The following is a 13,778-nucleotide window of genomic DNA, read 5'->3' as shown; positions in this document are numbered from 1 at the left end:
TTCAAACAAAAGAAGACCTATTACAAACCGTAATGCCGCTCCGCTCCTTGAGGCGTCTTAATGTTGTTGCAATTTCTCTGATGTGGTTGAATTTATCATCCCTTCGATCACACGTTGAGATATGTCGGCTATAATTCAAAAGTCATTATGAGCAGTAATAAGCTATAATACAGTAGTTACCCTGCTGACAACACAGAATTGGAATTCCATCCCGTTGCAATGAAAAGAAACCTTTGTTGACTGTGTTGCCCTGTCTTGTTTCCCACAGTGGGTATGCTCGGCCCCAGGAACCTTCGAGTTTCTGATGAATGGTACACCCGCTTCAGGGTGTCGTGGGACGCCGCCCCCTCCAGGGTCAACGGATACAAGCTGATCTACCAGCCGGAGGGTAAGGACCTGTTGCTATGGGGATAAAACGGGAGGAGATATGTGTTTCAATAGTATACTTCAAAGGACTTTCTTTTTAATACAAACACATATGGAGACTTTTTTTTTATGTCTCCTTCAGGCTCCGATGAGTCCTTTGAAGTGTCTGTCGGAGACGTGACCACCCACCAACTGCATAACCTGAAACCTGGAACCACCTATGACCTGAAGGTGCTTGCAGAGTACGAAAGCGGCCTCAGTGCGCCTCTCATTGGACAAGGCACCACATGTAAGCTCATAATGCAATTATTTATTCCTTGACAGGTTTATCTGCACAAACATTTAATGGATGATTCTAGTTTGGACTGCCAATCCTTTACCCTTGTTGTGAAAGAATATGTACTGCTTCCCTTTAGTGTACCTGAACGTGACAGACCTGACCACCTACAACGTCGCCTACGAGTCCTACTGCATCCGATGGACCGCTCACAGAGCGGCCACCTCCTACAGACTCAAACTCAACCCTATTGATCGTAAGTTCTTTACTCAACACTATAAACGCCTCGTTCATGTAGACTTTGATATCTGTTAGATAACTGCAATTTGAATTTGGATTGTCTTTTTTCTCTAGCCTCCAATAGAGGAGCTCAGGAGATCACCGTCAGAGGCTCGGAGAGCAGTTACTGCTTTGACGGCTTGACCCCCGACTCTCTCTACGACGCCACAGTGTTCGTCCAGACCCCCAACCTGGAGGGACCCGGAGTCAAAGTAAAGGAGAGGACATGTAAGTTAACATGCCAGTTTAATGCTAATGTATGAGAGGAGAGTGCTCTCACACACGTGATCAGCAAAAGCTACTGGAACCTCCGATTTATTTTACGTTATCACAAATATGTCCTCACCAGCCACAGTGTCACTTTAAATGTTGTTTCTGTTTTGTCCTGCAGTGGTCAAACCCACAGAGGTACCTACTGAGCCTCCCAGCCCCCCTGCTCCAGTAACAGTCCCTCCTGCACTAGATGGTGAGGAGAGCTTGCATCTGTGTGCTGAAATAATATGAGTTAGCTGAGATTATGCTTCACATTAACAACCGTTGTACCTGCGCTACAGTGTGCAGAGGTGCCAAGGCAGATGTGGTCTTCCTCATTGATGGTTCCTGGAGTATCGGAGACGAGAGCTTCATCAAGGTCATCCAGTTCGTCAAGAGCATGACCGGAGCCTTCGAGGTCATCAGCCCTACTGGCATGCAGGTTCGCATAAACCTTCTTTAATGTTTACTTCTCTGTGCATGCAATGTTTTGAAAGACGTCTTCGCTACGTATGTGTTTTATTATCAGTCGTTTTCACTCTCTTAATCACTTTTGTTCTCTTTGAACAGGTTTCATTTGTGCAATACAGCGATGACGCCAAGACTGAGTTCAAGCTGAACACCTACCACGACAAGGGCATAGTGATATCAGCTCTGCAGAATGTGCGCTACAGAGGAGGCAACACCAAGACAGGTACACAACTGAGCATCTTGGCAAATACATTGTTCTAAAGTAGATGAATTCTTCAGATTTGATGTTCTCCGTCTTCTCATCCTCTTCCTCCTCCTTCACCCAGGCGTTGCTCTGAAGCACGTCTACGAGAAGGTGTTCACCTCGGACAGTGGCATGAGGAGGAACGTCCCCAAGGTGCTGGTGGTGGTCACAGATGGACGCTCCCAGGATGAAGTCAAGAAGAGTGCAGAAAAACTGCAGCATTCTGGTATGTGTGGAGTTATTAATCATTGCCACGTGTGTTTTTGGTGTGCCTTGTATCTACCGTCTAAACTGTATGTAATAGAGCTATTTTTCCATATTCCCGTTTGCTTCCAAACTTTGATTTCCTTCACCAGAGTCACAGTTTTATGGCTGATTTAATAAGCTCTTGTAATAATCCCCGCAGTGATAAAACTGCTTGTGGTTATTGGAAGCTTAACAATGGTCTTTGTTTTGTGTGTGTGTTTTTTGTTAGGCTACAGTGTGTTTGTGGTCGGAGTGGCCGATGTGGACATGTCGGAGTTGAGACAGATCGGCAGCAAGCCCAGCGAGAGACATGTGTTCGTGGTGGACGACTACGACGCTTTCGCCAAGATCCAAGACAACCTGATCACCTTCATCTGTGAAACGGCCACTTCCAGTAAGGCACACGTGAATATAACACAAAGAAAACACAATTATTGTTTAGTATTTCTGCACCCCAATAGGGTTCTTTTGATTTTGTAACTTCTATTGTAGTAGATTAGTGCACCTGCAGAGGTAACAGGAAGCTCAGTCACTGCTGCAGCTTTCAACTGATCTACTGCCAGGACATGTACAAACAGACATGAATCACTTTACGCCTGAATCTGTTTTTCCAACCCTCTACAACTTTTTGTCCTGTTTCAGCTTGTCCTCTGATCTACATCAATGGGTTCACAACACCTGGTAAGCATACACCTTACACATTAACTGACCTCAGAGCATGTTGGGTAACACTTATATATAAATATATATAATAACTATCATCTCTAAATGGTGAATTGAGAGTTAATCAAAAAAAATAATAGTTATTTTTCTGTTAACAAACCATGACATTATAATTAACAATATAATTATTAGTAATTTATGTTATTTAACAGTTTATTGTTGCATATATTATAACATTGTATATAAGATATTATAAGTATTTGTTAAGGATTACAAAATGATTTGTAAACCTTTAAGAAATTGTTTGTAATACATCTATAAACATTACATAGATAGATATTTGTAACACTTTGTTAATGGTTAATAATTGGTTTGTAAACCGTCTATAAACATTATTTGAATGTCTATCCTAAAGTTGCAATTAATAATTATAATGCATTGTTAAATGGTGAATAAATACTTTGTAAAATGTCTATAAACAATATTTAGATAGATAATTAATACTTTGTCAATGGGTGATAATTGGTTTCTGGCCCATCTATCTATGTAATGTTTATATATGTTTTACAAACGATTCCTTAAAGGTTTATAAATCATTTGGTAATCATTAACAAATACTCAATATAGTATATCAAATAGTATAATGTGTGCAACAATAAACTGTTAATAGATAATAGTTAATAATGTAATCAGAATGTAATTGTTACCATCTCTTATCAGCTATGATACAATATATAATTTATAAAGTAATTATTTCATACTACACAAACAAATGATAAAATAACAGATATTATAGCATTACTAATGATTAGTAAACATTATTAATTATCATTTCAATATTTGTTAACAGTAAACTAACTATTAACTTTCAATTTACCATTATAAAGTGTTACCACTTGAGGACATTCGCTATTATGCTGCGCTATAAGACGCTATTTCTATTTCCATCCTCTCAACACGTCTCCTGTTTTTTTGTTTTTTTTACCCCTTCCAGGCTTCAGGATGCTGGAGGCTTTCAACATCACAGACCGAACCTTCGCCGGCATGAACGGCGTGTCCATGGAGCCGGGCTCCTTCAACAGCTACATCGCCTACAGGATGCACAAGGATTCCTTCGTAAACCAGCCCACCAAGTAAGAGCTGAGACTAAACAGTACTTGTGTGTGTCAAAAAGAGGAAGTGTGAGTCTCAGTATGTACAATTTCCCAGCCTATTGGCCTTATCTCCTGTGCACTATAATCCTGCCCAGCCCACAGTCGTTATTCATAATGATGCCTCTGTAGTCAGAGGTGTTTCCCCAGTGCCCCTTGGCAATGAGCCCTATATGTTGTTGCAGCTTGTGGAATATGAGGTGCGAGCAGCAGGAACACAAAATCCTGGTTGTAGAATTAAAGTTCCTGGACCAGGCCCTCCTCCCACCTATGTCATACTGGGAGCAAACAAATCACAGCTGGGTCAAGAGCTTTGTCTCTTTATTGGGCCTCATTTAAGCGGTGTTAGGCAATTGCTGTACTGCCAAACCTCTTCAGCATATTTTGTTAATATGTTTATAATGATGCGTACTTTGTGTGGCTGGGAGCAGCTGTCGCCATAATGCTCACAAATGGAAACACTTTCAGCGAAAGAGCAGGGGACAGAAAATACTTTCAATATGTGGGCAATTTCAGGGGGGAAAACTGGCAATCATTTACAGGTTCTGCAGCCGGTGTGACAGACTGGATGCTGTGTCATTGTACCGAGATGTAATGGTCTTGGTATTCATTTCTAACATGCGATATCCTGACTGCTTGTGCGATGAGGGCACAGCTCTGACTCATCACGATGTATGTTTTTTTACGCTCACAGGGAGATCCATCCGGAGGGTCTTCCCCCAGCCTACACCATCATTATGCTCTTCCGCCTGCTGCCCGACACAGGCTCCGAACCTTTCGATATCTGGCAGATTGCAGACAAAAACAACAACCCCGAGGTCGGGGTCACCGTCAACCGTAAGCCTCCCATCCTGTTGTGACCCTCAGCTGGAGGGGAAAGCTACCTGACCCAACATAGACACAGCTGTACACTCTTTATTAACAACCTAAGCTGCTTTCTTTCTCTCTCTTACCTCATTCACAGACAGCCAAAGTTAACCTTTATCAGATACGATAGGCAGTCAATAAGGCGGTGGAAGCATATTGAGCACATTCCGATTTTGGATTTGGCTCGACTTTTTTATTCTCTAATAGAAAGCCTTCATTTTTATATGAGTATCTTTTACAAATGTGCGCTTGCACACGTGGGAAATACTTTCAAATAATTACGGGCATGGACCTAATCCCTCCTAGCCTTCCCTTCATCCCTCTCTGCTCTCTTCAGCCATGTGTTCTCTGTAGTCCTGTCTGTGCTTTGCGTGCCACCGCGTCGTAGCGCACCGTCAGGGATTCATCAAAGGCTCTTCTCTCTTCAGCTTCCAGCAAAACAATCACGTTCTACAACAAGGACACCCGAGGAGAGATCCAGAGAGCCACGTTTAATGAGGAGCAAGTGAAGCGGCTTTTCCATGGCAGCTTCCACAAGGTAAACACAATGCATGATTCTTAAAGAGAGGAGTGCTGTGCTCGCCACATAGTGATATTATTAAAGTTTGGCTCTAATAGGGCAGACTGAGAATCTTTTGTGGTCACCTGTGGGCTGATTATCCTTTTCGGATCCTTTTACATACAGAATATGGTTTTCATTCTTTTCAATTCCTCTCACATATTTATGCTTCATTTAAGTTGGCTGAATTACCTTTTAATGTGAAGATCTGACAAACTGCCAACGCTGTGTTAGCTGTCAAAAGTTCCCTGCTATCCATCTTAGAGTGTCGGTCCACTGTCAGAGTGGTCTTTTTAGGCCTTTTTATGATTTGACATTAAGCTTTGTTTCTTTAAGACCATGGGCAGTTAATTTGATGAATGAGTGGTGGAGGCTATAAATGAATTTAAAGAGAGATCGGAGGGAATTTCTAATACTTCTGTGACGCAGCATAATGTGCAAACTGTTACAGTTAACCATGGAGGGCTGACCGCATCGAGACTGGGACTATACTGGTACTTGTTAAGTGAATTCCAAAGCAGTCTGATCCTGACTGAAGCACCAGTCAGGGGACTGGATCCAATTTAATTTGGGTTCAGCTTGAGTTGGGTTCAAAAATGGCACAAAGCATTTCAAGAATAGTTCCTAAAGTCTGCATATTTTTCACTAAGTAAGCAGACTTTATGGTATTTCTTTAAAGGTGCTAAATGCGAGATTGGGAGCATTTCTAGTGCCTCCGCATGGCTCTCAACATGGCGACAGCTTTGCCGGCGGCTCGTAGCTAACCGTGAAAACAACGGCAACACTGCTGACAGAGCGAACAGTGTTAACCTGGGGGGGAAGTGGACAGTGGGTGCTATGCTTCTGCAACGACACCATTGGACGGGACGACGTTATCAGCTGTAACCACCATATGAGAGTGGTGCAGAGCGGCGGCCATGAGCTAGCCAGTGGGGCACGCTCACATACACAAACATGCACTAAAAGCATGCACACCCGACGCCAGCTATGTCAACAAAATAAGGAGAAGCCCTACAACCCACACAGAGGGAGAGCGACTTCATTCTCTGCTCAGGTAGACATTACTCCAATATATTTTTTCATAGCAAATAGTATTTTGATGCTATTTTAATGCCTCTGGATATAGAGCACCTTTAAATATGTTCTCCAGAGATTTGAAGTTGGGAGACCGATTAAAAAAAGAATTTCCAAAATCGATGCAACTGAGGCCCAAGATATCCTGACTTTTAGTTTCTAGTATGGGTCAGCCTCCAAAAGTACTGGATCCTACATTTCCCATAATGCAACTCAATAGCATCTTTTGTTATTGAGTGCTACAGGAATGTGTCTTAAAACACGGAAATTAGTTAGCATTTTAGCACTTACGGTTCCTTCGTCTGGAAGTCAGTGGGGTTTTTGAATGGGTTTATAGTTAGATGCCTGAAATAAGGTCTGTGGTTAACACAAGCTGAAGACATTTTAACGTTTTGTTCTACGATATAAAATACATCAGTAAATATCCCACTTGTGAGTTTTGAAGCTTTTATGTCTTAAAAAAGGCGGTTGCTAACATGTGGCTAAATGAGACTACTAAACGTCATCACACCTTTACTGTCTCGTCGTGTATACTCGTGCTCATGCGACCGTGGTGTAGTTTGTTTATAGCGTCACGTTAGCTTTTTACTTCTGGCAGTTACATTCATGCTTCAAAAATCAGAAAAGTGGTATTCATTTGTGGGGTTTATCTTGCTGAGCAAAACGCGTAACTATCTTAAATGTTTGTTTGCAACAGACTTTATTTTCTGCAATAATCCAAAACCCAAAGGAAAAATCGCATTGGCTTTTTGTCGAGGAACCCAGGGCGATGCTAACTTCCTGGTTGGCCTATAAAATACGTCATCCTAGTAGCACTCTATTAATCGTCCCTTGCCTGGTAAACGCCCACATCTTTCAAACTCCACAACGCAGTTTGTAACACAAGCTTTCTGTTACAGTATAAATATGAAGTCTCAATCCCAGTCCAAGATAACCCTGATGACATCATCAGGACACAGAGTGCACAGACCTTGATGTGTAAAATTGGTGGAGTGCCTCTTTAAACTTTTTGCTGAAGCTCTAACAATAGAGGTATGATACTGTAGAAATGGATTATGGTCACTTAGTAGCCGTGGAAGCAATAATAACACGCATTATAAGCAGTGGATTAAAAGTTTGAATCCAGATGTTTCCAACTGTCCCTAATGATACTTTTTCCGGACTCTGAAACTAATCCGTGCCACCAGCGGCCCTGTCTTTCATGAAGGAAATTATGATTGAACTCCCATCGGGGAGCGCTCATTAGAAAGATCCATTAACATCATCTACTCTTCAAACAATCTGTCAGAACCTCTCATCTCACTTGAAATATCCACCCACAATGGTGTTATTGTTTTGCAAACTTACCTGTTTCTTTTCAGTGGTCTAACCACTACATTAGGGGCCCACATGCCAAGCTTACTGTGACTGCGATAAACAGCATTTGTATGTAGAATGAAGTCTCTCGAGGCCACAGCAAGAGGTAGAAAGAGACATCAAATGCCTTTTAGTCCAACTCAAGCAGCGGCAGATATAAAACATCCTCTGTTATGTTCCACCACAGTAGGGTGTAGAGACTAGAACAATGAGGGGCAGTATATTTTCATACCAACCTTGAATGGCTTAAGATGCTGGATTCATCACTGGAGGAAAAACGACTGGTTCCAATGCATTGACTTGTTCCCAAGGACAGCGTGGCCCTCATTTAGCACACAGGTTTCTCCCCCCTAATCCTAAAGTAATCAGAATGAATGACCCCTTTCAATGCACCAAAGACTTATCCAACATCAAAGTTCGCCCACTCCCTGATTTTACAAAGTGCAGTTTTTTTGAACTGAGGAACTGATGAGAGCGATATATTGGCCCCCAGATCAGAGCGTACTGTAAATGGCTTTTCAGCATCTACACAACTAATTGCAGGGTAACTTCATGAATGAATGGGACCCTGGAAAATGTTGGGTCAGATGTAAATTACATCACTGCTGGTCTAGTTGGACAGCAGCTGGATCTGTGTGTTCTCTCAGTCTGTGGCCATCGTGGAGACTGTAGTCTGAATGTACACTGGGTGGCTAGTTCGCGGTACAGATAGTTGTTGTTCCATGAGCTAGCAAGTCTGCAGCGGTCTACCTAGCTGCTTATTTACTGGTCTGCTGGGTAAGTGCCACTGCCGACAGCCGCGGCGGTGTGTGTTTATGTTGTCAGTGGCTTCCCAACACTTTGTTGGTGGCTATAACCGTTACCTCTGTAATAAAGTGTGTGTGTGTGTTTGTGCTGAGTGACCAGTAATGAAGGTTATCACAAATGGCAGTTGGGCTCATTGTCCATGTGTGAAGATAAACAAAACTAAACCCACATGTTGACCTTTAAATTTTAGACTAATGAAGTAGAGCTTCAACTAAAGATTATTTACAGATTTACAGATTATTTCCTCAATGATTTGATTCATTCTTTAGTCTATAAAATGGTAAATAAAAAAAAGCCCATCACATGTTCCACATGGCGACATCTTCAAATGCCTTGTTTTGTGTGACCAACAGTCCAAAATTCAAAGATATTTGGTACATTATCATATAACACTAAGAGACACACAAAAATATTCACATATTGTGAAATTTTTATAATTTTGCTTAAAAAATCTAAATTGTTGCCAAATCATTTTCAATCTACTCATCGTTTTAGCTCTATTACCAACCATTCCAGTACATCTTCCAGCAGTACCGGCATGTTCAATACCTTAAATCATGGCTTTTCCAGTTGATTTTGACAGCATTTTGACACAAAACCTCAGTTCCAAATCAGTGCGATGCTTGCTAGCAGTTAATTTTATTAAGAATTTGTGCTACTTCAACTGTAGTTTCTGATTTTGTCAAGTGTTAGATACTCTCTATGTGCTTTCATGCAACAGTGAGGAGCCAGATTTGGCTTTTCTCGTCACGCTAGTTAATAAAAAGTAACCCAGGCTGGAGGGGTCGGGATCTACACCTCTAATAGAACATGTGGGAAAGCTCTCAGAGATGACTATAGCAGATGCTAGCCACTCACTAGCCCACTGGGGAATCCCCTCCCACACTCGAAGGGTGGGAGCCTGTAAAGGCAACTTTCATATCAACTGAAGTGAAGAAGACATTTTCCATAAGCCATACTGGCTACTAGTCATGTCTTATAGAGTTACATTAGGAGAAGTTTGAGCGTGTATGTTGCTGTAGTCACTGAGCAGTGCACTGTAGTTTGCCTCAAAAAAATACACAAACCTTATTGTTCTTTGAGAAGTCTTGAACTCTTCCAAACTTTCCTTTCAGGGACTCTGTTGGGAAGGTTGTGCCAACATACGCATACACTCATTAAGAAAGAGAGGGAGGTTTTTGCCAAATTGTCCACTGACTGACTGCACTCATTGTCCTCTTCATTCGTGACGACTTTCTTTTAGACACGAAGACGTCTTCTTACTGTGAGCTAAGACTTACTGATCCTAAAAAAAAAACTCACTTTGAAATACAGGAAATTAACTTCTCTTACCAAAGAAATCCACAGTGCCTCGTCTGTTCGCAGGTGCCAGATCAGACACGGGAACTTCACATCTAGAATGACACAATGAAAACGATCAGCCCAACTGGGGATCATGATCGGTCACGGCACTGTTTTCATCTCTACCGATCGTGTATTTCCCTTTACTCTCAATGAAAGCTAACTTAATTTTGGATGTATTTTATATAGAGGAGACTCACACCTAATTATTAGTAGTGCTTGCATGAAATTTGAGGGATTATGAAAACGAAGGAATAGAGCCAAAGACAATAAAATCTAATCTGATAGTAAACATGGAAACATGTCAAGTGTACTGGAGCGGGGACGGTGTCAGCCTGAAATCGTACCACATGGACTGAGTGTTGACACAGCGAGGCACAGTGAAACCTTCTGTGTTAACAATCGATGAATGAAAATTGTTCCATCTGTCAACACTTCGCTGCAGTCGGACCAGATCACTTAGCAGCATCAACTGCGTGACAGTGGACACTAGAAAGATAGTTTTTCTGAGGCCTTATTTTCCAGTAACTACAGTGTTTTTATCGTGTTTACTTACTGGTCAGTGAGGTAATATATACATGCTCATTATTTGCCATCCCAGTATATCATCCAGAGCTGTTTTGGTAAGCCCTCAGGAGCGTCATGGATCCCGGGATAAACGACACCCCTCTCTCTTTGTGGTCCACCAGATAGTTTGTTCCGTTGCCAAGGAAGTCAACTGTAATTTTGTGATTGGTTGCCAAGAACTTATGGCCTAGTCTGTGTGGTTGGTATGGTTTTGTAGAAAGAAATGGTAGCTTGCTTTTTCCTGACATAAAGAAAGCTTGTCTTGATGGTTGAGCAGGGGGAAAAATTTTGCAACAGTGAGGGGAAAGTATGGAAAGTGTAGGACGTTTGATGGCACACCGCAAATGATATTGCTTCAAGATGTGGAGCCGGGTTCTCTGGACAGGAAACGTCAAAATCTGGCACTTTGTCATTGGGTGTTGTTATACAATCACCGACTGCAGCTTTAGCGCCAACTGTTGTATATTTCCTTTTTTTTTCGTAATGGTCCATTCATCTGTGGAGGCATCAAACAGCAGTCCCGAGCCAAATCAGTAACCACTCTGAGGTAATATCAGAATCTATAATTAACATGGTTCTGCAAAGACTAAACAATTCACTCAGTCTAGCAATTATGTGGAATACAGTATCAGCGTTTTTATAAGCACGGTTCAAAAAGGTTCAGTGCAGTTGTTCCTGGCTTCGTGGTTGCACTTTCTCCTTTAAAATGGCAACCATGCCCTTTCCAAATAGAAATGCCAAACCCAGCTTTTCAAAAGCTCCAGCGTTCTTACTACTCTTTGCCAACTAATTGTGTTGCAATAAAGCTGGCAGCTGCTTAAGTATTGAGAAGACAATAAGGTTTTGTTAATTGTGCCCTCTCTCCATCCCTCCCCTGCAGCTCCACATCAGCATCTCCGCGGACAAAGTCAAGCTCAACGTGGATTGCCAGGAGGTGGCAGAGAAGCCCATCAAGGAGGCCAACAACCTCACACTGGACGGTTACGAAGTGCTCGGCAAGTTGGCCAAGTCTGGAGGCGGAAGGAGGCAGTCTGCGACAGTAAGCGAAAAAAGAAACTCGTGAAAAACGTTTGGAAAAGCATGCTTGGAAGAGCGACTTTTCCAAAGAATGAATATCCTAATCCTCTTGTGCGTAGATGCACAATTAAGTTTGAACTGCTCCCAGTGACGGCTGTAAGGATGGAAGCCCTGCGTCTTTCTGTTTCTCTGAGGGACTCGTTGCTCTGTTTTCAAACATTGTGCATTTTCATCAAGATTGGGAGCCATTTGTAACACCCCACCATGTTCTCCTCTTCTTCTGTTGTGTAGTTCCAGCTCCAGATGTTCGATATAATCTGCAGTTTGAGCTGGATCAGCCGGGACAAATGCTGCGACCTGCCCTCCATGGTAAGAACAAGTGTCACTTTAGAATCCTTTAACAAAGTCAAAGGGCCATCAATAGAGGGATATTTTGGCATATTTCTTTCACATGTTTTGTGGTTGAATAGGAACATGAATCATGTACTTGGTTGGTTCTTAGAATCAATATTAGAAGAACCATTGTATTTACTGTATGCATGCATACCTTCTCAGAGGTTTATGTAAGCTGGTATGCAGTAATTAGGCTAAATGCAAGCCTAGATTGTGAGTTTAAAAATACAGTGCCTCAGCTGAACTGACTAGAACCTTGTATCCTGTCTAATTGTGCTAATCGGACTGTTGCCAGTATGATCTCCCAATTACATGAAAACAAGCGCTCTTTTAAATCACGCTGCAGACAGTAAATCACATTTATTTTGACTCAGTATGGTAAATACCGGACGCATGCACATTTATCCAATTATGAGCAATTCATCTATAATTTGCATCAGATATTAATACATCACGTCAATGATTGCAGTGTTATATAACCCATTATGTCCAAGACTCGTTTCCAAAAATGCGGACAGCTGTCGGCGAGCATCTGGTCTTAAAGCCCCATGCACGCTGACTTTGCATGAGCCACTGTTCCATCGTGACCTTTGCTGGGTTTCTAAACTGTCTCTTCTTCTTAAACTCCAAGCAAAGTCAAAACCTCCGTTTGCCAGGATGCTGTTGCAAAATTACATCAAGGATTTTCTCTTTTACCCGTTGTATTCTGATTGCCAAGACATGGTCTCAATTATCAGTGGGCGGGTGTGAAATGGACTATACTTCTGTATAAGTGTATGTGTGCATTTTATCTGTTCAAAATGTACCTTAAAGGGAGATTTGTCAAGTATTTAACACTCTTATCAACATGGGAGTGGGCAACTATGCTGCTTTTGCAAATGTATGTATATATTCATTATCGGAAATCAATGAACAACACAAAACAATGACAAATATTGTCCAGAAACCCTCACAGGTACTGCATTTAGCATACAAAAAATATGCTCAAATCATAACATGGCAAACTGCAGCCCAACAGGCAACAACAGCTGTCAGTGTGCCAGTGTGCTGACTTGACTATGACTTTCCCCAAACTGCATGTGATTATCATAAAATGGGCATGTCTGTAAAGGGGAGACTTGTGGGTACCCATAGAACCCATTTTCATTCACATATCTTGATGTCAGAGGTCAAGGGACCCCTTTAAAAATGGCCTTGCCAGTTTTTCCTCGCCAAAATTTAGCGCAAGTTTAGAGCGTTATTTAGCCTCTTTCGTGACAGGCTAGTATGACATGGTTGGTACCAATGGATTAGGTTTTTTAGTTTCAAATAATACTAGTATCTTCACTCTAGCTTTAAAACTGAACCCGCTACAACCTAAAAATTGCAAGTTGAATTAATGCATTAAAGAAATTAGTGGTGTTAAAACGTAATTAGCGTTAACGCGTTAACTTTGACAGCCCTGGTGTATTTACGTCTCTTTTCTAATTTTGTCATCTTCTGTGTTCCTTTTCAGAGAGATGAGGCCAAGTGCCCATCCCTGCCCCACTCTTGCACATGCACACAGGACAGCATCGGCCCTCCGGGGCCTTCTGGACCTTCGGTAAAGACTCTCACCCCTCCTTGTCTTCTGTCCTCTATCTTCACCTCCTCTACCTCTGTCTGTTTTGATGTGATGATGATGATGATAAAGCCATACGTTTCTCTGCTAGTGTTATAGTGACTATCCAGCTATAATGAGCTTCTTGACATTTGCCTGCTGCTACACAGTTTGAACTTAAGTCGACTGAGGATGTCCTTCGCATCAGGAGCTGTATTTTGCTTTCCTTCTGGAAAGAGCAGAGGAGGATGAGACCGGTGGCATGCAAT

General features: G+C 42.0%; 1 protein-coding gene across 4 annotated transcripts in view; it reads left to right on the top strand.

Annotated features, from left to right (window-relative positions):
- The window catches only part of col12a1a (collagen, type XII, alpha 1a), a 64,149-nt gene that overhangs the window by 40,905 nt on the left and 9,466 nt on the right, over positions 1-13,778 (top strand). For all 4 annotated transcript variants that reach the window (XM_074660222.1, XM_074660221.1, XM_074660224.1 and 1 more), the window contains 16 exons: positions 269-388; positions 509-655; positions 783-899; positions 998-1,150; positions 1,314-1,388; positions 1,477-1,616; positions 1,745-1,868; positions 1,972-2,115; positions 2,365-2,529; positions 2,778-2,816; positions 3,793-3,931; positions 4,644-4,786; positions 5,245-5,354; positions 11,401-11,559; positions 11,829-11,906; positions 13,426-13,512. In XM_074660222.1, the coding sequence (XP_074516323.1) occupies positions 269-388; positions 509-655; positions 783-899; positions 998-1,150; positions 1,314-1,388; positions 1,477-1,616; positions 1,745-1,868; positions 1,972-2,115; positions 2,365-2,529; positions 2,778-2,816; positions 3,793-3,931; positions 4,644-4,786; positions 5,245-5,354; positions 11,401-11,559; positions 11,829-11,906; positions 13,426-13,512 (1,940 nt within the window). The remainder of the gene's footprint in view (positions 1-268; positions 389-508; positions 656-782; positions 900-997; positions 1,151-1,313; positions 1,389-1,476; positions 1,617-1,744; positions 1,869-1,971; positions 2,116-2,364; positions 2,530-2,777; positions 2,817-3,792; positions 3,932-4,643; positions 4,787-5,244; positions 5,355-11,400; positions 11,560-11,828; positions 11,907-13,425; positions 13,513-13,778) is intronic.

Source organism: Sebastes fasciatus, chromosome 15, assembly GCF_043250625.1.
Source record: "Sebastes fasciatus isolate fSebFas1 chromosome 15, fSebFas1.pri, whole genome shotgun sequence".
NCBI classification, from domain to species: Eukaryota; Metazoa; Chordata; class Actinopteri; order Perciformes; family Sebastidae; genus Sebastes; species Sebastes fasciatus.
Note: the sequence above shows the minus strand (reverse complement) of the source record. Positions and strands in the feature narration are given on the sequence as shown.